This window comes from Xyrauchen texanus, chromosome 12, assembly GCF_025860055.1.
Source record: "Xyrauchen texanus isolate HMW12.3.18 chromosome 12, RBS_HiC_50CHRs, whole genome shotgun sequence".
Lineage (NCBI taxonomy): Eukaryota > Metazoa > Chordata > Actinopteri > Cypriniformes > Catostomidae > Xyrauchen > Xyrauchen texanus.
This window is the reverse complement of record NC_068287.1, coordinates 21,434,418-21,460,720: the sequence shown is the minus strand read 5'-3', so window position 1 is coordinate 21,460,720 and position 26,303 is coordinate 21,434,418. Positions and strand designations below refer to the sequence as shown.

At 38.5% G+C, this 26,303-nt stretch overlaps 1 protein-coding gene across 4 annotated transcripts in view; it reads left to right on the top strand.

Annotated features, from left to right (window-relative positions):
- The window catches only part of asic2 (acid-sensing (proton-gated) ion channel 2), a 593,044-nt gene that overhangs the window by 403,972 nt on the left and 162,769 nt on the right, over window positions 1–26,303 (top strand). Inside the window, exons 1-2 of one of the 4 annotated variants that reach the window (XM_052138643.1) lie at window positions 1,620–2,697; window positions 2,877–3,627. The exons of 1 other annotated variant lie outside the window; for it this stretch is intronic. In XM_052138643.1, coding sequence (XP_051994603.1) covers window positions 2,917–3,627 — 711 coding nt within the window. In that variant the 5' untranslated portion in view covers window positions 1,620–2,697; window positions 2,877–2,916. Of the gene's footprint in view, window positions 1–1,614; window positions 3,628–26,303 lie in introns of those variants that run through there. 2 more of the 4 variants (XM_052138644.1, XM_052138642.1) reach the window with 2 other exon arrangements.

Sequence of the window (26,303 nt, the reverse complement as noted above, 5' to 3'; positions counted from 1 at the left end):
ATAATGATTTGTATTTTGAGCTGTCGGGTCGGATTTGCTGTAAAATCATAGGCTTATGTCGTTCATCCTTGCATCATTAGGTCATGTCTGTAAACAGAGAAAAGAAGTACTGACAATCACGTGTTCCCAGCTTGGGAATCTACACAGTCAGTCACACAGTTCAGGGCAGCATCGCTGCAGTCTGGTTGGATGCTTTTCTGTTAACTGTTTGGCGAAATTCTTTATTTGCTACTGTATAATGCTTAGACATGTTGTCTGGTAGTGTTGTTGATGCTTACTGTATATTGCTTTTCATGCTTTTATGAATCAAATATTAATCGAGTTTTAACTGGTTGTGATGTATCTAATGTAATCTAAGTTTTATTGTGTGCAGTACTGCATAGATGTACCATTGAAGTATTATGTTTACTTGCATTATCGTATTACAGAGAATGTACAAATAATAAAGCCTTCCATTGAACTCATATCAGCCATATCATGAGCTTCACATCTTAATGTGTGTAGGACAATACAAACTTTAATAGTAGATAAAACACTTGATCATATTAAAATATACTGGTAACTGGTGTATTTAAGTAGAGTCCACTGTCCTCCAAGTTAAAGCACTTTGAGTGTATTGTCAGAAAAGCGCTATAATTGTCAAATTAATTAATTCATACATTTAAAATATGTAAATATGACATGTTGTTTATCTTCATCAAAGCAAGTCTCAGAACGTCTCGGATTACTTAAGTGTAACCCTTTTCCCTGAAGAAAGCGGAACGAGATTCTGCGCTTTATTGCCGCACTGGGTTGCCCCAGGACTGCTCTTCAGACAAAATACCTGACGACATGCCAGTGATGCGTCTATTTATAGCCCTGGTGCAGGTGCATCCAATGATTACACCGGTAGAGGCTATAAATTCTGGTCAATGTTCATTGACATGTTGCACACATATTCACAGCTGCTCACACCTAAAGGGTGTTCCCAAAGCGCTCTCAGCGCAGCATCTTGTTCCGCTTTTTTCAGGGAACAAGGGTTACACTTAAGTAACCCGAGACGATTCATAAAGAGTGTCATAAAGTGTTCTTCTGCAAGTTGCTTGAAATTTTATTACAAAAATAAACGGGATGTCTTCTATGAGATTATAGGCTTTAAAACTGTAAGTAGTCAGCCATTATAAGAGAAGCATGTGTAATTTGAGTGCTGAGTCAAAACAACTCTAATCTGTTTAATTCTTAATATTTGGTGATCTGTTACTCTCTGTCTCTCTGCCTATCTGCAAAATATCATCCACATAAACTCATGTGGCAAAGACTCGGGTAATTTCAATTCTGCATGTGAGTGAAGATGGAGAAAATCAATTAATGAATGGATGAATGAATAAGAATGAGAAGGAGAGAGAATAAAAAAAAAACATCAGAAAATTAGATGGCATGGCGAAGAGGTGAAATAGAATAAAAAGAGTGAGAAAAAGGAAGTGTGAAACACCAGTGAGATATTTTGAGAGATTGAGAATGAGAGAGAGAGAGAGAGAGCTGGCACAGGCTGAATCAGGCGCTGGCTGTGTGGACACGAAGGAGTGCAGCGAGAACAGAAATGACAGAGCAGGAGGAGGAGTGAATGGATAGAGTGACCCAGGAGGAGGAGAGGAATGCTGAGCGAACAGAGTAACAGAGCGCAAAGGGAAGAGGAGAGCAGCACCGCAGCAACAGAGGAGCAATTAAGCAGCGGAAAGGAAAGCAAAGCACACATGCGGAGAAGCTTCTGTCGCTTAATCATTCTCTCTTTTGAATGACCAAAGAGGCAGAAGTGAAGCCATCCAACAATAACACAACAATACAAGATAATAGGAGGCAGACGAGAGGCAGAGGGAAGAGCAAGTGAGCTTTTATTGACAGAGGGCATGGAGGTAAATTGAAGAATTTGATTTTCTGGGAATGGATTTTTAGCAAAGGCTCAAGCAAAAAACAAAAACAAGAGGCTTAAAACAACAGACTATAAAGGATGTTGTTCGAGAAAAACAGAAAGATGGAAAAAGAGAGTGAGAGAAAAAGAGGAGAGAGAGTGAGATGCTGAATTTGGACCATGTCAGAATAAATTCTACATCAGCGGCTCTCAGCTCTCCTGCAGGCAAGAGTCGGTGTGTGTGTGTGTGTGTGAACTAGAACGAAGTACGACCTCTCTCACACCAGGATTTGTCCACATGCCCCATAGCTGAGGACAGAGAGCTAGAGAGATTGGAGGGCTAAAAGAGGGCAGTTTACTGACAACGCCAGAGAAAAAGAGGAAAGAAAACAACAGGACTGAGTTTGTGTGTGTAATTGGTACGGTTGGCAGTGGGATAGTGGAATCAGTTCTAGCTTGTGTTTAAGAAAGTCTCTCTCAAGGGACTATGGAGGGAGCCATGAAAGGCAGCTGATTTCGCCAATAGGTAAAACTCTCTCAAATCGGTCTTCTCCTTTGTGACTCTGTCATCCGGCCACTCCTTGTCTGCCTCCCATTATTTTCTCTTACTCTATCTGCCTTGTATCTATTGAATATTTCTCTCTGACCAGATTACCTCAGAGGGAGCGTGAGTTAAAGTGTCAGAAAAAGTGGGACAAAAAAGGAAAATAGCCTAGGGATTTCGCCTGAGGGGTTATATAGACATGCCTGTGGGCATGAAGACACGTGTTGTTTTTTTTGGTCACTTTTTTGGAGCAGTGTGTTTGTGTGTAAGTATGTGTTTAGTTTATCCAGAAATAAAGTTTTAATACATTTACTAGATTGTTAAAGTGGATTGTAAAGTAGAAGTTTAAAATCGCCTTGGGATTGTACATTTTTATTAAAACTTGTGTAGTTCTGCGTAGTTGTTAGAATAGCTTTGTGAGTGTATTTATTTTCATCGCTAAAGGTCAGATCAGTATTCTGGAAGTCAGTGTTGTGGCTCTCCCATGAGGACCCTGGCCGTGGAGGCCTGGCTGGGAGATGAAGCCTTCCCCCTTGCTGCTTTAGCAGCTTTGTGGGCCCTCATGGCTCTGGAAGGTTGCTGTCTGCGCCCTGCCTCGCCCACCCTGGGCCAACGCAGGGCCCGTCGTCGCCCTGCCCGACCTGGAGCCCCACAAGACAGTTTGTCTCGCCTCACTGTGGCCCTCTTGACACGGACTCACCTCCACGGTTTACGGCACATCTGCACCCCGACTAGCACTCTTGGCCACCGTGCATTCTGGATGTTAGCATTCTGTGTGTCTCTGGGTCTTCTATTGTCTTGGTCCTCAAATCGCTTGCTTCACTGGCTGTCCTTCCCCACCCACACAAGAGTCCACACCGAGTGGGCAAAAGAACTTGCATTCCCCACGGTAACCATCTGTAACAATAATCCCATACGCTTGTATCACCTTACTAAAAGTGATCTGTACTTTGCGGGTCACTGGCTCGGACTGTTGCTGGCTAACCGCACGGCCAAGCCCCTGGTGCTAGACCTGCTTCAAGATGACAGACAGGCCTGGTTCAGCAAGTTGTCAGACTTCCGTCTTTTTCTACCTCCGCGGCATTTCGAGGGCACCAGCTTGGAGTTCATGGACCGACTGGGCCACCAGCTGGAGGATATGCTACTGGGCTGCAAGTACCGCGGAGAGCTCTGTGGAGCTCACAACTTCTCCACTGTGAGTCTGACCTCAACACTTCTCTCTCTTATTCTGTCCCTCTCTATCTCTCTCACACCATTTTGCTCTGGTGTTTCTCATATTCTGTGTGACTTTGTATTTCATGGAGCGCTTGTAAATGGCTCTCACACTCTGCACTTTCCTCTCGTTAGATCATGTCCTGTGATGCCCTCTGTCGTGCTTCAGACATTTTAAGGCACATTTTTAACACTCATATCTGAACTTTCTAATCTTAATTCTGGAATTAATTTGTTCCTTCAGGGCATCCACAGCATATATAAACACATCAGGTGAAATCACTGATCTTGCCAGGCTGATTTTCATAATGCGATTTTGATTGAGGATGATGCGCAATTTGCATTTGCACTGCTCATAAAGACGCCTGACCCCGGAACCCTCACTGTATACACACACAGAGTTACTGTAGCACCCATTAAGCCTGTTAGCAAACACTGATATTTCAGGCAACCAAAGAATTACCCAAAGAAATGGTACTTCACAACTCTACACCAGTGGTTCTCAACTAGGCGGCCTCCAGGGTTAAAACAAAATAAAACAAAGTTATATTAAAGTTATCTAACTATAATTTAACTGCTATGGATCACTACACAAGACATAGGCCTACAACATGTAAAGTCACAGTTCTTGAAACCTAATTAAATTACTTGTGATTTCATTTATTGACACTCCTAGCTTTTGGGGGTGGGAGAAATTTGAATATTATCTTGGATAGTTTGGGCCTTGAAGACAAAAATTTTGAGATTATCTGAGTTAAACTACACATCTATCAAAGCTCAGCAAAAAGCTTTTAAGGGAAAATTCATTTTAAACATATTCAATCCGTGTTATTTATGGGTGTCTATACACTGGAGTATTGTGCACAGGTCTCAGAACTGGTCTTCCTGCTTTTCCTTATGCATTTCCTGTTTCTCCACAGTCACTAATTCTGCTCAGGGATAGGCAGTTGTTTCTCTACAAATAGCAAAGCTATTAACTTAACTACATTTCTGAGTAGGGAGATGGTAGCGTCCTTAGTTTTTAAATCAAATAACTTTTCAGTAGCGAAGCTATATTTTTTACAAGGTGGCGGCATAGCATTGACAAAAGCTGAACTGCTACATCATGCCTTTTTTACTAATGGCAGTTTTGAAGAACTAAAGATGTCTGATAACCAATGAATCGCTCGTTTGAGTGTGATCTTTACAATTAATTGGTCACACATGATGGGAAATCAGACTGAATCGGTTTGCGATTCAATCTGAATGACTCAAAGCTTGAGCTTGCGTAGCTGAATCATTTGCTCTCGCTTGTCAACAAGCTCATGGAATATTTAATAACACAGCAAATAAAGATAACACTGGTTGTAGTGGATCTATGATAAATCAATGGAAACCAAACTTGCAAATACATCCCATCATTTTTCAAGTGATGAAGTAAGCCTTTATTAAGTTCAGTACATGTGCAGCTTGTGAATGAATGAATTTTCCAACCAAAAGAGTATCCAAACACTTGTTAGCCTTCACAAAAACCCTTAAAAAAGAACTATGACATTTCCAGGTTCCTGGTAGCACCATATTAATACAATCGTATATGAATGTGGTAAAATAGCAAAGTACCATGTAAGTGGAGTTTTTTTTTTATTGTATCCCCAACCCCCATTTTCTTTACAATTGTGGCGATCAAAACGAGGACAGACAATACGCAGACTACGCCACCCTGGGAATTCCAACCAGGGAATGATTTTACTACCTAATTGCAATGGTATTGATACAATTAAGGACACACAGGTACATGTACAATTCAGCCAAAGACGACGTTCAATTTTGAAGAAACACCTTTTATTTCAATCATTTAAAACCATTTAAAACACAATCATCTCTCGGGGAAGAGAGCACAAAAAGGAAATAAACAAAAAAAGAAAAAAAAAAAGAAAAAAAAAATAATATATATATATATATATATATATATATATATATATATATATATATATATATATATATATATAATTGCTGAGGCTTACCGATGGAGGAGAAAAGGAGTCAAAGGCAGTAGAAAAATCCCAAAGAAAGTTCCCCTAGTAAACACACAACCACACCACAGTGAACACAAAGGAAAACAAGAAAGGCGACACAGCACACCAGAAGGGGATGCTACCACCCAGACACCAGCACCACCATCGGCTCTCAGCCACTGTAACGAAAACACACACTCAATTAACAAAGATTCACAAAAAAAAAGGAATAAGGAAAATCAATATATAATCTTTAAATGAAAAGAACTAACAAACTTATCACGAGATAAACACAATATAAACTGCCAAAACCAGCAATGGTTATAAAGAGGCAGTATAAAAAAAGGAAATATATATATGTAGATATATATAAATTCAATAATCAGCAACAAAATAAATCAAACAAGGGAAAAATACAACTTTAATCTAATTTGAAATCAAAACAAAAAGAAAAAAAAAACAAACTTCTTAAATCAGCAAAATTATAATATAAAGCCCCAACCACTTGAGCTATCTTCAAACATCATAAAAACACTGACCCACATGAAACAAATGTCACATATTTTCAGCCATGCAGCCTTAATTGCCCAGTGGTTATAATGGCACGACCAGCGCACAGCAATCTGCTCCAGTTGCTGGTACAATGTTCAGTGCATGCGCATGAAGCAAACAGCGGTGCAGGCGTAAAGCAAACAGCAGCACAGGCATAAAGCAAACAGCAGCACAGGCATAAAGCAAACAGCAGCAGTGCGGCCAACACAGCGATGCAGGCTTACAGATGTGCAGGCAAAACAGCAGTTAGCGAATCAATACTGTGTGGCTGGCTCCGATCTCCAGCTAAACCGGCCTCATGTCTGTTATTTACACAAAAATATTTACCATTAACCCCAATTAATAAAAGAAAAATAAATGAGTCACACGCCATTTGGCATACATACCGATCAAGCAGCATTCATTTATACCCAAGGGAAACAGCTTGACGCGGGCCAACGGCACCGATAATGCAGCAAATCAGTTTGTCGAATGTGCTGAACAGCAAAATTGGCCCTTCAATCGGAGATCTGAGCGTTCAACACATAGTAACCATAACAGCAGATAATAACTGATATTCGCATAGAGACAGCGAAGCCGCTACCCTACCTGTTAGCGCAGCAGAACACGCGGAGAGAGCGACCCGGAAGCACAACACCTCTTCAGTCACCAACGAGCAAGAGAGGGCGTTAGAAGGACTAATCGCTATATTTATAGGACAGATCCTCACACGGGCATTGGTCAAATGTACGCCAGCTCATTATACTTTAACTCATACTGCTACACAGACATAGTTTTAAACATTGTCTATCAAAAAGTTACATCACTTAATCTGCTCAAATAGTGCATGACTTGTATCTTTGAAAACATAATCAAAACATATTGATATTGATCTTTGGGCATACTCAGTCCCTCACCCTACCACTCTGGGTGCCAACACTTTTTCAGTTTATTACTAAAATATTATTTATGTTGAAAAGCTTATAAATATAAACAAGATTTTATACTTGTTTAAGACTTTGAAAAGTTGACTTTTAAAAAGTTAGCAGATATCTTATTTATACGTTTGTGAGTTTACATGTGAGACATATGCCACTATTGCATATTTTGTGCAGTGTTCTGGGATGTTGCAGTCAGAATTGGATTGGCAGCTGTAGGATACATTGTTGTGTTGACACTGTAAATGAACTAATGGACGTGTTGTGAGACTGTGAAAGAGGAATTTTGGTAAGGGTTTTCTGTTAGGATGTTGTATGCTGCGCTCTCTCTCTTTCTTTCTGTCTCTTTCAGCCCTATTGTTTCTCTTATTCAATTGATTTAAGGAGAGGAGGAGCAAAGGTAGATGTTCTCTCTGAGGATACATTTCAACATTGCTACTTGATATGTGTGTGTGTGTGTGCGTGCGTGCGTGCCTGTGTGTGTGTGGGCAGGTTTGGGTGTTTTATGAGGACATTTCTTTAGGTTACAAACTGGTAATTACAAATGTGATTTATGAAGACATTTCTACTGTCCCCATAATTCAAATCACTTAAAAAAAACATACTAAACTATGCTTTTTTTCTTTTATGTAAAAATGCAGAACATTTTTTGTGAGGGTTGGGGATAGAATCTATAGTTTGTACAGTTTTAAAATCATAATGTCTATTGAGAGTCCTCATAAGGATAGCTGCACCAACGTGTGTGTGTGTGTGTGTGTGTGTGTGTGTGTGTGTGTGTGTGTGTGTGTGTGTGTGTGTGTGTGTGTGTGTGTGTGTGTGTGTTTGTGCCAGACTACTTTGCAACTCTCGCAATAATTCTTAATTGCTGCTGGATGTCACTGAAGTGTTTTTCTCAGATTTTAGGAATTACAATAGTTTTCTTAAAATTTTTACAATTCATTAAACAATATTGGAAAATATGTGCAACATTGTGCGTAAATGTACTGGGTGTCTTATTTCAGTCCTCAAACATATCAAAGAGTTCTTGTTTTTAACAGTTTGATTTGAGATTTGAAGTGTTTGTATACATGACTTTGTCTTACTTCAAACCCAACACCAAATCCTTGTATAGAAGCAGTCTTTGGAGAATAAATGGACCTGTTTAAGATTTTAGGTTGTGTAATCACCCTGGGTGACTCCTAATTTTCTTCTTCCTCTTCAGCACAGCTTTTAACATAATTAAAACATTAGCCACTCATTACAAAGTGTATTAGAGACTTTGAAAGTCAATCAGAGAAGCTCCAACAGGGAAAGCACTAATACCCAGTTCTGGCATGTTTCATATGGCTGCAGTATATCTGTTGAAATATTGCCAATATTGCAGAAATGCATGCTCTGAACAAACTACAGCTTACTCATAACAAGTAAATCGGAATTAGATATTTATAATGATTATTATGGATGGCATAGCTACCACTTACTTTTACTATTAATTGTCCCATTTCTAAACATGTTACTATGTTACTACTACTGACACCTGTCTGTTTAAAAATATGATTGGAACACTGTAGTGACACCTATGGTGAGATTTTATTTTACTCATATTTCTTGAAAGAATGTTGTTATGAAGACACAGATTTCCGTTACTGCATCCCCGTGGTGATGGCGTTCGCCTGCTATGTCCATCATTTGATGTAAATATATTAGTTTAATTAGTTTCAACACTGCGTTGATTGGTCTGGCACTGTAATGATCCTTAAAGTTAAAACTTTCCACCAGGGGATCCCTTGTCTGGAACAATAGAAAGAATATATTTATATTTACCAGGACTGTGGCCACTTTATTTGTATTGTTACTTAGGTGTTTAGGTGAAATAAAGGAAAATAAAATATTTATAACTCCTAATGAGCATACTCAAATACTCTTTGAATTTACTGCTAATTTTTATTTGGATCTATTCAGTGAATCAGTTGATTTGCTTCACAATCTTCCGGTTTGAACAATTTGTTCACAAATCTTCTCTCATGAACTTTTGTGAACCGCAACCTTCTTTACAGACCACTTTTTATGGTGTTTTTGTATCCTTTTCAAAGCTTAAGTGAACCGGGTCCCCAATGTTTGTAACTGCATGGAAAAGAGCAACCAATACATTTTCCAAATTCTCTCAACTCTTTTGAGTTCCACAGGATAAAGTAAGTCATACAGGTGTAGAATGGCATGAATAAATGTTGACTCATTTTTCATTTCTTGGTGAACTGCTTCTTTAACAGTACAAGTTTTAGAATCAGACATAACCAAAACTTAATTACAAAGCTTGGAGAAATCCCTATTTTCACAACATTTCTTAAACATTTAAATATTTAATCACTACATTACTACACTATATAGAAAAATACACTGAATACATCTGACTAATTTCCTGACTGTCTAAAGCGTAATGTAATTAATGCATAAAATAATCTTCAAGCACAATAGCACTAGAGTTCCCCCTCAGAGCTTCTAATTCTAGCTACTACGACACTTGGAATGTAGGAGCAGAAGAGAGCGCAGTACTGCTACCAACGCAGAGTTTATACTCGCCCGTAAAGAAATAGTTCACCATGTAAACGTGTGTGGAACACAAAAGGAGATGTTTTAATGCATATTACAGTCCATCTACAGTATTCAATACAATGGCAATGATTGAAAAAGTATTATATGTGGCTTTTGCATCATATTTCAAGTGTTCTGAAATCATTTATTTTCGTGTTCCACATAAGAACAAAGAACATATTGGTTTTGAACTTCATAGGGGAAGTAAATTATGATGGAATTTTCATTTTTGGGTGAACTATTTCTTTAAATCCACATTTCTTCTCTCTAGTCCTATTCCAAGGAATCAGAGTGTGTGTGTTGTGTGTGTGTGTGTGTGTGTGTGTGTGTGTGTGTGTGTGTGTGTGTGTGTGTGTGTGTGTGTTACATTTGTTCTCTTGGCTCTTATTGAGACAGCTGAGTGTGAATGCTGGTCGATTAGAGTTTAATACAAATTGCCTCACATACAGTCTTGCAACAAAAATAAACCATTTTCTACATCAGTAAGCAAAGACAGCAGCCATTATTTCTGAAATGCGTACATGATGGCTCATCCCACATTGTGGCTTAACCAACAATTTACTTTTTAAATGTATCTTCTGTAAATATATATTATGTATTTGTGCTTCATCACATACAATACAGGTATGTGTGTCTCTGTGGCTGCTTGAATGTGTGTGTGCATAATTATACAATGTTTTTCCAAATGTATGGACAACTGAACAGAACCCCCATAAGTGTATATTGAATATAATTTCAGAACAATGGACATTAATAAAGAGTTGGTACTCCCTTTGCTGCTATAGCTGCTTCTGCTCTTCTTGGAAAGCTCACTATATATATAGGAACATAGCTGTGGAGATCTTCTCCAATTTAGAGCATCAGTGAGGTCAGGTGCTGATGTTGGGTGATGGCTCACAGTCATTCCAATTTATCCTAAAGCTTTTCATTGGGGTTAAGGCAGACACTATTTAGCAGAGACGGGCCACTTCTTTTAAAATGAATGGGCGAAATTGGAATGCCCAACTGTCAACGGATGTAGAAAGGAAATCTTGCCTTACAGGTAATAGAGCCAATCACCTTTTAACTGCCAATTTAAAATTTGTTCTTGGAATTAAATCTTGACCTACAGTTTTGTAGATTTCAGTCTTTCCCCATTCAAGTAGATAGGAGCTGCACTTTCATGACTGGAAATAGCTGTGAGTGTTCCAAAGATGTCCTCCAGTGGACTAACTTGCTAGAAAGACTTTAGTTAAGGTCTCTTTGTGCAGGCCAGTCAAGTTCATCCACACCAGACTCAGTAAATCATTTCTTTATGGACTTCAATTTTTACACACGCTGGAACAGAAAGGATACATGCAACTACTATAAATGTTTGTATACGGAGATTACATGGCTGTTTGCTTGATTTTATACACCTGCTAGTATTGGGTGTAACCAAAAACCCAAACCTGTTAAATAGAAGGGGGTGTCCACAAACATTTGTCCATAAAGTGTACATGAAGATCATTTTGCATCAATTACTGGGGAAGGTTTGATGCTTTTTTCAGTGGCCCAGTGACCGAGCGAATCTAATACGCAGTTACATCTCATACACTGCTTTTTCTCATGTATGCAGGCACAAGCAGATACACACCCACATACCTATAAAGACACAAGTCTGCATTTGTAGATTTACAGCTGACCAGCATTCACAACCACACTATCGCAGAAAACATCAGTGCATTAGTGAGAGAAAGAGACAGCAAGAAAAAGAGACACAGGGAGAGTTGCACTAGGCCTTTATGGTAATGCATGTGCATTGCCATCTTGACTACGCAATCTATGACAAGTCTAATAGTGCTGAGAAGCCTTTGATCTCCCAACTGGAGAAGAAAAGGAGGAGGAGTATTGCACAGTGTGGGAATGTGCACTGTGCGTGTGTGTGTGTGTGTGTGTGTGTGTGTGCGTGTTTTTGTGATTTACGAGGACAATTTTGTAAGTTACAAATTAGTAATTACAAGGGTATTATGCTATAAATGTGATTTATGAGGACATTTCTAGTGTCCCCATAATTCAAATCGCTTAAAAATCATACTAAACAATGTTTTATTGAAAATGTAAAAATGCAGAAGGTTTTCTGTGAGGGTTAGGTTTAGGGGTTGTGTTAGGTTTACAGTATAAAAGTCATTATGTCTATGGAAAGTCCTCATAATGATAGGTAGACCAACATGTATGTGTGTGTGTGTGTGTGTGTGTGTGTGTGTGTTAAATCTTAGGGGAGCGGTAGTGTAGTGGTTCATAGCGCAGTGGAGCGGTAGTGTAGTGGTTAGCGCACTGCGCTATGAACCTGGCGACCTGAGTTCGATTCCTGCTCATAGCCAACACCAGTGACGAATATCTGAACCGGTCCCGGGCCTCCCCTAGGTCGACTCAGCCTAAAATGAGTACCTGGTGCGGTGTGTAAACATTGCCACTGGGGAGACAAAAGGCGGTCGGGCGTGGTGGTGGCCACCCACCCCCTCGTGTACCGTTCCGGCCTTCATAGGTGCTCGCTAACAGCACTTGCCCCTACAGTCTGTTAAGGCTAAATGGGGGATCTTTGTCTTTGTCTTTGTGTGTGTGTGTGTGTGTGGTTTAAGAGTAGAAAACAGCAGTACTGGTCTTTAAAGATCAGATGTGCTATTTCTGCACCTCCAGCGGCACCAAATAGAACTGCAAAATAAATATTTTTTTCAAAAACACAAACAAGTACAAACAGGTAGCCTCGCCCCTAAATCCTCTATGGTGTCGCCGAATAGGCCAACCTGGGAGATGGGGGAGTCTAGTTATCATACCTTGTCAGCCTCCCTTGACTCGACCAGGTTGAGCCAAAGGTGGCACTCCTGGACCACCAGGGTGGACATCGCCTGCCCAAGAGGGCGCGCCATGAACTTCATCGCCCGGAGGGCAAGATCTGTCGCCGAGCGAAGCTCCTGCATCAATACCGGGTTAGGACTACCCTTGTGCAGTTATTTGAGCGCCTTGGCTTGGTGCACTTGCAGGAGAGCCATGGTGTGCAAGGTGGTGGTGGCCTGTCCAGCAGCACTGTAGGCCTTTGCCGCCAGTGATGATGTAAGCCTACAGGCCCTGGATGGCAGCCTTGGGCACTCTGCCAGGTAGCGGTGCTTTGCATGCACAAGTGCACAGCAATCACCTGATCCACCCGGGGAATCGCAGAGTATCCCCTGGCCGCCCCACTGTTGAGGGTAGTGAGAGCAGAGGAGCCTGGAAACCCTGTCTGGGCAGTAAAAGGTGCCCGCCACGATCATGTGAGCTCATCATGCACCTCCGGAAAGAAAGGTACCAGGAAGGGACGTGGCCAGGAGCGGCACTCTGGGCCCCGGAACAAATCATCAAGCTGTGAGGGTTCCACTCCAGCCCAACGCTTACAACCGCCTGGGCAAGCATGGCCACCAGCTCTGTGTCAGCCTGCATCTGGGCTACTGCAACCGAGGGTGGGGGCCCAGCCGAGTCCTCCACGTCAGACTGGACGTGCCCACTCTCCAATGCTTCTATTGACAGCTCATCCTCTTCGCGAGCTCCAAATGAGATTGCGAGCCCACCCTGAGACGAGCTCGTGGTTTCGTCTCAGAACCAGGGCACATGAAGAAATTTCAATGAGTGGTTGCAAGCCAGCTCCTTTTATGCCTGTGTTTCTGGGGGAGTGGCATGCAAATTCCTCACACTAATTCCCATGGGCCTTTTCTCAAAGATCAGAGGGGTTTGGGCTCACAAGTGCGACCCCTAGTGTCACTACATCAACACAATGTCGAGTGAGTGACAGATAGGGAACTATTTTATATAACAACTAAATAATGACTTAATGAATAGGGCAAGGGGTCAGGGGATAGAAAACATAATTATCTCAGTATATTAACAATAGAAGTCAAAGAGAAATTCCCACCAAGATAGCACAACAATTGTGTGTATACAGAACCTGTGTACTCTAGTTATTATGCTTGCACATACTGTATACAATACATAGTGCGCATTAAGTCTCTTTCACACATTAAGGCATAATTTTCTTTAAAGCTATTCACTGGAGGCTTTAATACATTGATGCACAGCTTTCTGTGAAACTGCTTTGAAACAATGTTTATTTTATAAAGCAATATGCAAACTAAAATGACTTGACTACTATTGCTACAATACAGTAATATGAACTTAAACAAAACAACAACAAAAAAAATCCAGATTTCTAATAAAAAATTGCCCATGCATTTAACATTTGCATGGCCTGCAGATTCTTTTTGAGGCTCTATATCTACAAAAAGACTTAAAAGTGTCATTGTGATTAGGTCTTCCCAAAGGCATGTTTAAAAAAGAAATATTGTACATATTACCATGCTTACAGATTTCTCATGAACTTGTGCTTGCCTATGCACATGTTCAGTGGTCTGTGCACATTTACGTGTGCATTTGCATGTGCATTTACGTGTGTGTGTGTGTGCATGTTCTTGTTTTAGTTATTCATGTAGACTTGATATAGATTTTTTTTCTTTCTCCATTGTGAGTCATTTATCTCTGATTACACTTGGATGCAGTGGTGGCCTTTGTCAATAACTAATTTCACACTTGTTGTGGTGCAAGCTTTTGCTGGTTTTAGATGGGGTTCTCACTAAAATTAAACAAAATGTTCCCTTGAATCCAAAACAAACCTGACCCTTGTTAATATATATATATATATATATATATATATATATATATATATATATATATATATATATATATATATATATATATATATATATTTTATTTAACTTTGCAGATGATTTAATTGTTGCTTCTATCTGTTAACTTCTCAGGAGATCATCCCTCGACTGTTCCAACTGCAGGTTTATTGGACATAAGGTCCTATTTTCTATGGCATGCTGAGTAAAATCTCATAACAATGGTTTTATTACCATAATCAAATACCACTTGCAGAGCACAATGGCTTTTTGTTGTGGTAATTTCCAATGGTATTTTAAAAGCTCTTCTTAATAAACTGTCCGGCTCCTGTTTTGGGTTTTATTGACCTTATGTGGTGTCCTGTGCGGCAGGACCATAAACTATTGATCCAGAGCAGAGCAAACGGAATGCAGAGTCACTGTGCTGAGTGGACTGGGATCCGTTGAATGTAATAGAATCTTATTAGCGCATGGCTCAGATCTGCTGGAAACTCACAGATCTAATTTCTAGATTTCTCAAACTCTGTAAACACACAGTTAGTGTAGGGCTGACACTATTTAACAATCTATAGCATGATCTACATCACCATTTCTAAACACAAGAGAGACCATTGCTCTTGTGAGATAGTGTTATTGTGGGGAAGGAGGGGTGCTGTATTTTTGATATTCTCTTACATTTTGTATCTGAGCTGTGTGGTTTAACAATATTAATTGGAAATTTCCAATTAGTCTTGCTTCACGAAGACTTCTTGCATAAGGTAAGGATAATCAACATGTTGAAATTCATGAGTGTCAGCCCATTAGAGAAAACATTTTGAGATGGAAAAGCTAATAGACTGTTTGGGCCCAGAAATACCATTATCATTGGCAGAATATTTGCTCACCTTAACTGTTGTACAGGGTTAACTTGCATCAAAAAATTTAGGAATGTAATAAAGTTTTTTAGGAAGTCAGATCATAACAGTTGGTAGGATGGAAAGACTATATTATATAGGTTAGGAGTTCAGCTACACTTTGAGCCAGCTTCAGTGTGCAAATCATGAACATTCAAACATGTTTTTTCAAACCTAGTGTTGCATCCCTATTAGTACACATGCACAGCCATGTCATGGTGTTAGCATCTGACTGCACTGAGCAGACTTGACAGCCCTCACTTATTTGACAGCCCTTGGGGCTTCTATTTCCTTGGTAACATTGATCACATATACACACTGCTATATGTCGGGAGTAAGAACCACATTTAAATTCAGGAGTGAATCCTCTAAATTACTGAACATTTTAAAGTAAAGCACCATTGGCAGAGTAGCTGTGTTTTGTTCCCTTCTGAATACCCTTGGGCCAAAGAAGGCCAAATGGGGATTGAGGCGGTGCCAATGTCAAAGGTGGAGTTTTGCTGAGTCAGGTCAGATGTTTCAGCACCAAGCTTCTTGTTTCCCAACTTTTCATATTTAGCTCCCAGCTTTCCTCAACAGATCAACGGAGAATCATCAGTACTGGTCAGTAGACGAAATAAGGGCTCTTCTGAATATTTGGGCTGATGAAAATATGCAACATCAAATCCAATTAAATATATTGTCACTAAATTTTCCAAGTTGTGTATTCAGTGCTCAGTGGTACAAGATACATTTTTTGGGAGTTAATTTGGTTATGGAATATAGTTGTCTTTCGCATAAATAACTGAACTCAACAGAGCACAATTAAGCACCCAGAAGAGGAGTGACAGCCGTATTTAGCTGCAGTGTGTAAGTGGCCAGGAATTCATGTGAACATAATCCAGCCCTCCTTACCCTGTTGCTGAGAGGCTAGAGTCCCTCCACAGCCAGGCTTCTCTCACTGCCCCAGCCCAGCCAGCTAAAGTAAACATACTCTGAACAGGGAGCTACCCACTATGGACCTACTCTTCCAAATGTAGCCATTCATCCATCTGTTCAGTCCTATTCTGACTTCAACAGTCCTATTCTGACTTCGAAACAGCTGTGATATTTGAGGAAGATTGAGGGGCAATACACATTGGAAAAGGTTATAAAGAGCTGAGTTTAAGGTCAGATATCAAGATTTTTGAAACAGCATTTCTTTGTCTGGAAAACAGTTCAGAAGTGAAACCAAGATTGTGTTTTAGGGCCATTTTCTCCTATCTAACACCACAATGATTTCTTAAATTCTAACATTTTCGTGTCCACGAATGTTCAGGTTTTGATATCCTAACACCTCAAAAGCTGGTAGTCTGGTAGAATGTTGAAGACATTCAAGGCCATTTACCTTGTCCAACAAAAGCATAAAGCTTCTCTTTTATATATGTATTTATTGACTTTTTCCATATACAACCACTTAATAATTTTGTGGTGCTACAGATACATCGGTATTTTATTTCAGAAACTGAGATACACATAGCAAAGCTCTTTCCTAGACTTACATTCTGTAATATGTTTTTTGGGAATATTTTCGAAAACTCAAACTTGTTAAGAGCAGTCCTCTAGAGCTACAGGTAATTGTAATCTTGCCATTACATATAGTGTGTTTTCAGAGCCTGATAACATCATCTGCAGGATAATGTGCCCTGCCACATTGCACACATTGTTCAGGAATAGTTTGAGGAACATGATGAAGAGTTCAGGGTGTTGCGCTGGCCTCCAGATTACCCAGATTTCAGATGCTGCTAATGTCTTGAAATATACCACAGGACAACTTCAGGGGTGTTGTAGAGTCCATGCGTCAGTGGGTCAGATCTGTTTTGGTGGCACATGAAGAATCATTATCACATAAGGTGGCTCATCAGTGTAATTTCCAGTGCTATTCAAAGCAGAATCATACATACGTAGGTGTTAAACAAGATGCAAAGCTTGTATTATTATGTATCATATTAGATGTGTTTTCAGATTCAAGGTTTAAGGTTAGAAATGTTCTCAGTGGTTTGTTCAACAAGAAAATCCAAATTGACTTGAAAACTGTTGATTCCAAAGACATTTAAATTCATGTTGTGTTCTTAACCATTGAGTTGATATTTGACAAAATGTAACCTTATTCTGTTATATAATCCCATATATTTGGCAGCTTTTGTCTTTTCAGCCAAATTACATTGGTGTGGCTTAAAGGGATAAAAAGATACATTAGCATGCGATTGTGTTGCTGGATTCTCTAAGCGAAGATACATAGAAAGTGGGCTGTAACATGCTAACAAAGCTCTGATGATGGAGAACAGATTGTGTTCCATAATTCTTTCCCTTTAAAAGCTGTTTTAATTTGACAGCTACATTTCACAGACCCACTCCTGCATGTATCTCTCGCTCAGTTTTGTAAAAACGAAGTTTAGATCAGTTTCACTCAATTAATTTAGTATACAAATAGTTTTTGTTACAAATTTGCTTAATGGAGTGTATATTGTTGGATATTTGGGAAAAAGACAAACAAATAAAAATGAAAAGTTTTAAAAAGGAAAGGATGATTAAGAATACAAATAATATGGTATCATGCCCTCTGAATGTTCTCGCCAAAGACCAAGGTCATGTTTTGTGTGCTAAAACATTTAGTACTGTGCTCTTTTAAGATGTATTAAGGTTGTGCACTTAAATCGCTTGCAGCTCTCTTATGAGTGAGTGACTGAGTGTTAGGCTCTTTACAGTGAATCACCATTTTATTGATTTCACTTAAGACACACATGCATGCACACACAAACATGAAGAACACTTCACATCCATTTCCCAGCCACATGACTCTGACCTTGACCTTTGCAACTGTGCTTGAGCTCCCACAGATTTTCCTCCTTCACTTTTCTCTTCCTTACTCTGATCCTCCTTTATTACTCATTCAACTCTCTTGCTCTCTCTCCCTCTCTCTGACATTGAGTGGTGCAGTATATTGACGAAGGGAAAGCTGCTGATTCTGCTGTGGCTGTTAATGTCTGTGAAATTCTGTTCTCGTGAAAAACCTTGAGTTCCCAGATCAACATCCGTACCCCTATATTTATGAACACCAAAATCCAATATTCCCAGATCCAATGAGATTTGATGTAACTTATGAACTTCATAAAAGTTTTTTGTTCCCTTGCTGTTCTGTTATGCTCAGACATTCTGCTTTTAAGATGAAGTGTGCCATTTTGTCCTTGTTAAACTAATTTATCCTATCCCAGATTATTTTGCTGACACAACTTTAAGGAAGCCATTTGTAGGCTGATCTTATTGTGTATTTATTTGTCCAAGGTTCTGAATATTTGCTAGAGCGTGTGTATATTGTTATAATAGTTTTTATTTTATTTTATTAATTACATGACACCTTATTTGATTTATATTTGTATTGCCATTTGTTACTGTTTATTATTATTATTATTATTATTATTATTATTATTATTATTATTATTTTATTTATTTTTTCTTGTCATTATCTATTTTGTGTATTAATGCTTTGGCAATATTGTTTTTGAAAACAATCATGACAATAAAGTACTTTTAATTTGAAATTGAATTGCGTGTACATGTCTGACTGCTGTCCGTGGTCCTGGAATCCACCTGTTTACACTTATTTATGGCTGCTGTCCTTGTTGCTGAATCTCTGCCCATGCAGTATGTTCTTGAATGTTTGCTCGCCTTCACAATGGATTTGCTCCCTGACTGCTGCCTTACAACAGCACTCAATCTGCCATTATCAACCTTTTTAATACAGCAATATCACATATTGATACCCAGTCTGTACACTACAGGAGCTATTAGTGCTGATAGATGTGCTCTCTGGGGTTGGATGAATGTGGTTCTGTGTTTAACTGTACTGCTAATAGTGTTCCATTTTTAGCTTTTTGAGGAACTCACTTTTCATTGTTAGAAACAGTGACATTTTGCTAAGGCCATTAGCTGGGTTAGACTCTCAATTGGGATACAAAACATTGCCATGTCTGTCCTTGTCCACTGTGCTGTTTGTCCCCAGATTGCTGTATTGCATAGCACTGAGAAAACCCATTGTAAACCAAAATGACTTTTTCTTCCATACAATACAAAAGCAGAAATTCTGAAGACTCTGCTGGTCACATTCAATAGTTCTGTGTCAAATATTTACATTTTTGGGTGATTTCATTTTTGTATATTGCAATATTACATTTTTTATGTGAACTATTTATTTAAGACAACTAACAAACAAAATACAATGCAATTGTACTGTATTACATCAGCATCTTTGAGATCATGACAAATCGTTGAAGTGATTAGTGTCTGTATTTGGCCTACTGTGTAATCCTCAGTTTTAATGGACATGTGTGATAAATGTGCAACTAGACACATACGCTGATGTTGATACAATTGTCTTGTGGGATTAGCATAGAAGTTACCCTCATTCGACTGAGAGAAAATATTGTCTTTCCTCAGGTGTTGGTTGAAATACATAAATGTGCACAACTGTTTGTCTGTGCATGTCTGAGTGCCTGAGTTTTGTTTTTCTTCTTTTTTTTTAAGAGGTTCCACACATTTCCACCATCCTTAATGAGTTAATGTGCCATATACTGTGAAAAGTATTTACCTATTCCAGTTACACCTATTCCAATTGGGTACTTTAAACTCATAACCTCACTTCCTTCTACAGGATGTAACTTGGATTACTTTAAATTCTTTGCACACCTTTACACACTGAAAATTACATCACAGTCTCAGACATACTAACACATAATATGTTTGAGATGTAAAGATGGTTTGCTGGTCTTAACTGGTTTAAGATGGTTTCCCAGTTTGGCGAAGCTGGTCTAGCTGGTCTCCCAGACTGGACCAGCTAAAAAATGCTCTAAATCATCTAAAATCTACCAACAGACCAGTGTTGTCAGAATAGGAGACCGGCTAAGAAAAGCAAACCAGCTTAGAGTGATAAGTTTTCTTTTCTTCAGCAGGGCTGAACTTCTCAACTTCCAAATAAAATATTGTGAGGAAAATCAATATGTAATAAACATCAAACAGCTAATATTTGAGCTTGATGCTCTGATGTATTTGTTAGTAAATGTTTAAATGGGATTAGGCGAGATGTTGTGGTATTGGATGAGAATGACATAAGATGAAAATTGAGTCCTTTGACTTATTTAAAGGACATACTCTCAATCTTTTTCCTACACAAAAATAAACACACACACACACACACACACACACACACACACACACACACACACACACACAAACACAAACATATTGGTCTATCTATCATTATGAGGACTCTCCATAGACATAATGATTTTTATACTACACGAACTATACAATTCTATCCCCTAACCCTAAACCTAACCCTCACAAAAAACTTTCAGCATTTTTTCTGCATTAAAAAAAACAACATAGTTTAGTATGTTTTTAAAGCTATTTGAATTACGGGGATACTAGAAATGTCCTCATAAACCACATTTATATTATAATACCCTTGTAATAACCAGTTTGTAACCTAAAAATTATCCTTGTAAACCACTGAAACCTGACCACACACACTCACACCCATAGCTTGTTCATGGCCCCCTCAACAGGTCCCTGTGTCTCTGAGGGCCCGGTAACTTGGGTTAGGTGGTTGGGAAAAAGAATATATTGATATTTTATTTTTGTGGGACAAAAGTACTGAGAGTACAAATGAAAGAAAAAAGAGAGCATCTTAAAGAAGATTAAAGGGCTTGTGTGTACATTTTGTCAGACGAAGTTTGAAATCAAGAACATTAAAAAACAGACTCATAGCTCATTTAAACATTCTGTCAATGTAATGTAGTCTAGTGGATTTTGGCTTAAATTATGCCTTCACAGGGATTTTTTGATGAAAGAATAATAATGTTTGCCAAGCAATAGGGTCCTTCCAAACAGAATTTCCAATAAAATGACCAAATGACAACTATATTTGAGCCCCAAACCTTTCAGACCATCGAAGCTCTCACAATGGAGTGTTAAGTCTTTGAAGGAAATGGGGTATAGGGATGATCACTTCTGAATGGACCGCACACCATTATTCAGATGAGTTAGAAAAGATATGGCAGCATGAGCAAGAACTTTGTGAACACTTTGCCCAGTTTCACCAAACACATTCGTAGATGCTGTAAGAGTCTGTTTGTTAAATTCTTCAATATTTAGTCATATTTAGTTGATAATATTTATCAAGTGTTTAATGAAGTTAAAATATTTCATAATGTACTACTATTGCTCCTTTAAATATATGCCTTTTTATACATTTATCACACTTTTTTTACATACTTGTTTTTTATGTGCATAATTTGTAGTATTTACATTATGTATAACAAACGTTAAAATGGTATTGTCTCTTTAAGAATGGTGGCTGTTCAGCGAACATGTTTCCTTTGAGAGGTTTCTTCACCACATCTATGCTGTGTTTGAATTAATCTGACTGTAAATAACAGAACAAGTATTAAAAGTGATTTTTTTAATAAAAGAAAATAGATTATGTAGATCTCAACTTTAAAAGATAATTGGACCGGGGGGGGTCCTAAAATAAAATTGGCTCTGGGGCCCTTGCTAGTTATAATCCGCCCATGACACACACACACACACACACACACACACACACACACACACACACACACACACACACACACAGCTCAATGCCTGCAATACAGTCTCAGGTGGCCTCACGCCATTAACCAACCCCCTCTCAGTGGAGCATCTGTCTAGACTCACACAAATAATGACTTGTTTTCTCTTTCTGTTTTCTCTTTCTCTTAATCATTGAACTTCATGAGTTTCAGGGGTTTGCAATGAGACAGGGGAAGAGTACTATAGCCTGATGTAAGTTACTGACATGTGTATTGCATAAATAAGTTTGGAATGAGTCATCACATTTTTTCACAATCATTTCCTTATCTAAAATAAATTGTTGAATAAGAGGCTAGCTAAAATTTGAGTCCCATATTGAATCAATTTGTAATTGTTTGCTGATTGATTGGTCTCTATGGGAATAAAAGTTGTACCATTTCGTACAAGCCAAGTAGTACAACATTACTATTTCGCCATCTCATACGAATTATTATGGGTTGTCGTGAGACTATGTTGCTGCTTTTATGTGTACAGGACAATTTGAGAGTCACACATGTTTGTAAATTTGGTCATAAGTGTTGAAAAGGACAATTAACTATTTGTCCACTGCTTTTTTGTTAACACAGGTTTACTGAACTCACTCACTAAATTCAGTTGTGAGTCCTGTAAATTTAAAAAATCAGTTTGGTTATTGAATGCCAAACTGTGTGTGAATGCAACTGTTATTAGCACTCAAAAACAGGACTGACAAGAAATGATGCTGCTGTGTGATAAAAATTAATTTGAAATAGCTGAGCAATGACTTACTGTTTGCGAGCATTCAGACACTGACCACAACTACTGTGGAAGGCGTTCAGAGGTACATTTATATATGAGAATGTTCAATACTACATGCAATATATCAACTATTATGATATGAAATATTTTATCAATGACTTCATGCCTTATTCTATGAGAAGATTTCACACGAGATCAGTAAAAGATTATTTTTTAACCACACAATGATGATTTAAGAAATATATCTGCAGTAGAAAATGCACTAACACACTACACACAGCCATAATATGCACCAATTACACTTTGTTATTGTGCTTTATGATGACACTGATATACTCCAAAGATTGGTGTATAAAAGAGTGTTAATGGGCAGCCAAAAGAATCATGATAGGCATACCATACCATAGCCAGATATGTGAATGGCTTTCACTGCAGAAGGCAACTGAATGAATGGCATTTGAGAGTATTTGAGTAGCTTTGATTTCATTTGTAGACTGACTAAACACAAAAATGCATGACATATTCTTGGAAAATGTCTCTATGTGAATGATCGTACAGATGTAGATACATTTGCACCAGCTCTATAATAACTACACACCGGTGTGTTCATGTTGACTAATCTTGTGACGAGGCAGGTGAGGAATGAGGATCTAAATGCAGCTTTTAATGAAACAAAAGATAAACAAAGAAAAAACACAGGGAACCAGGCAAAGAACATGTCAACACATGTGAAGACTGAAAAAGAAACCAGGGGAAACAAGGGCTTAAATACACAAGGGAAAACAAGGAACACCTGGGGAAACAATCAGGGAAAGAGGAACACCTGGGGAAACAATCAGGGAAAGAGGAACACCTGGGGAAACAATCAGGGTGAACCAATCATGAAATAAAACTACAAAGGACTACAAACTAACACAGAAATCAGGAACGGGGAACTAAACAAGAATTTTAACATAAAAGTCTAGACAAAAGCAGGGAATATAGGGACAGATTTTAAATGACTGAACGCCATGAGCGGGAATTAGCTGCCGGCCTCTCTGTAGGTGGAGCTCCAGGTCACACCATGATGGTCTGGACCAATGGCAATGAGAATATATTTAGCAGCCGTTAAGAAGATTTCCTAAAAGTTCACCCAGGTGAGCTGTTATGAACCACTGAAACAAACTCAAAAACACCATCTTTTTGGCCAAAGTTTGTCCTAAATGATGTCACACCCGTATGTTCTTCAAATTTGTGGGAAGTATGAAGGGCCTTAAATTTCTCTGGAGTGTCAGGAGGTCTATAGAGGGTTCCTTGATTATCTTTTAATTTTGAGAGTGCAGTGTTAAAAATCACATTAACCCAGGGTTTAGTGTAGTGTTAAGGATCCTATAATGTGCAGTTGCTACTGATGGTTGCTGATTGTTGCCGATGGCCCACTGATGGCCTCATTAGAGCACATTTAATTACATCAGACCTGAAAGTGCACATTGAAATGAAACAATTGATGGAAGATAGTAAAGTAGAGCTTTCCATGTGTGAGGGGGCAACTTAACTAACTCAAGCATTGAATGCTTGCTTTCAGATATGGATGTGAATTATGGAGTGAGCCTGATCTCAGTGGCCGAGTGATTTGGCTTTATTGACAACCTATTGGCCAGAGTCATAACTGGAAGTTTTAAGATGTATTGTGTAATGTACAGCCTAAAAAAATAACATCCAGTAAGAATGGGTTCAGGAGATAAGATAAGATGATAAGATAAGATAAGATAAGATAAGATAAGATAAGATAAGATAAGATAAGATAAGATAAGATAAGATAAGATAAGATGATAAGATAAGATAAGATAAGATAAGATAAGATAAGATAGAGAGGAGTAGATGACGACACCAGAAGTGAAGATTAGAGTAGTCTAGTGATGCTCAGATGATCCGTAAATGACAGCAGAAAGAGATCGATTTATGTTCTTTGCAGATGTTTTTGTATCAAAGCATTTTACAACAATGTTCATATATTGTGTTTGGCAGTTACATCAGAAGGCAGCTAAAGAAGTTTATAGATGAAATCACAAGGGCCCCACAACTATTTGAAATACAACTGTGTTAGTGAAGTCGGAAAGGTTTTTTAAAAGTTTAATCAATGGCTTTTTGTGTAATGTCTCCATTGAAATGGTATGCCTGCTCTTCAGGTATTATTGAGATGTCATACCATTATTGAGTGTATAAGCTTCGGACATGAAAGTTTGGGAAAGAGAAGAGTCTTGTATACATAGACTAATTCATTATTTACAGCTTCTACTCTACTCACCTCGGGACACTTACCGATGGCCTGGTCTGCTGAAACAAACACACACACCACCACCACCATCACCACATGCACATGTTTTTTTTTCAGGCCCACAAAACCATGTCTGTGCACTAGTAACCCTCCCACACATGCACCACTTGGAAAGCACATTTGATCATTCATATTTTTGTCCTTGGTACAGAAGTGAATTATTAATGCTGTTCTACTGTGGATTGTTTGACACTGTGCTAAATTTGCCTACATTGTTATCACTATAGAAGGGACTGCTCTATTTTTCACCTTTTTTCCTTAACCCAGGAAAACCACCACATAGACGTACAGATTGTATTTTGATTTAGAGAAGCCTATGTCATCTCTCCCTCTCTTCCTTCTTTCAGTCTGTCCTCACCCATTACCAATCCCCAAACTCCCATGTATATTAAAATCTGTTTTGGCACAAAAACATTGCAATATCTCTCTCACTCTTTCCAAGCCTTGGCTTTTAACTCAAGGGCCCTGAGCTTGCATGTCTCTGGGAGGGTTTTTTTTTTGACAGCGAATAGACATGCCTTGGCCTCTGGAGGGTTTCCTTTTTTTATCTCAGAAAAGTCAGTCGTGCTTCAAGGCGCTGCCATGGACTACATTGATAAACACATTTGTCAGTCATTGAAATTTTGAGTTTTAAGTTCAGCCCTGGCCAGTTTTATTCAGGTTGAGTCTTGTCAAACCATCTTAAAAAAGTGTTTTGTTCTTACAAGTCTTGCCTGATTCCGTTGTTTTATACATGAACTCAGCTGCATTAGCTCAGGATTACAACAGACAAATTATCTTTGCATGGAAGTGCAAAGCGAGATGCATTTTTACATTTTACATTATAGAAATGTTTGTTATGCCTGTATTTATATTCTTAAAAGAATATTTCAGCAAAAAATGAAAGTTGGCATAATTTACTCATCCTGATGTTGTTCCAAACCTGGATGATTGATTTATAGAGCAAAATAGAGGACCAGATATTCATTTCATTCTTTTCCTCACACACACAAAGCTTTTTTATTGCTTCAAAATACCTTGAATATAGAACACGTGTTGTATGGACTATATTTATGACATTTTTATGGTTCTTATGTCACCTTTTTGTAGCCACTGTATGCTTTAATTTTAAGACAAAGATCAGTGTAAACATTATTCAGAAGTTCTGCTTTTGTGTTCCATGACAGAAAGAAAGTTGGTTTCGAATGACATGAGGTTGAGTGAAAAAATGGGTAAACTAGTATTTTAACTGAATTTAGTTGTATCTTCTCAGCATTGGTTTGACAAAATACAAATGCAATTTTTGATTGAGTGATGATATCTAGATTTATCTGTGGAATATCTGGCTGAAATATTAATTTGCCTACCAAGAGTGGAAAAAAAGAAGGACTGGCACATTTT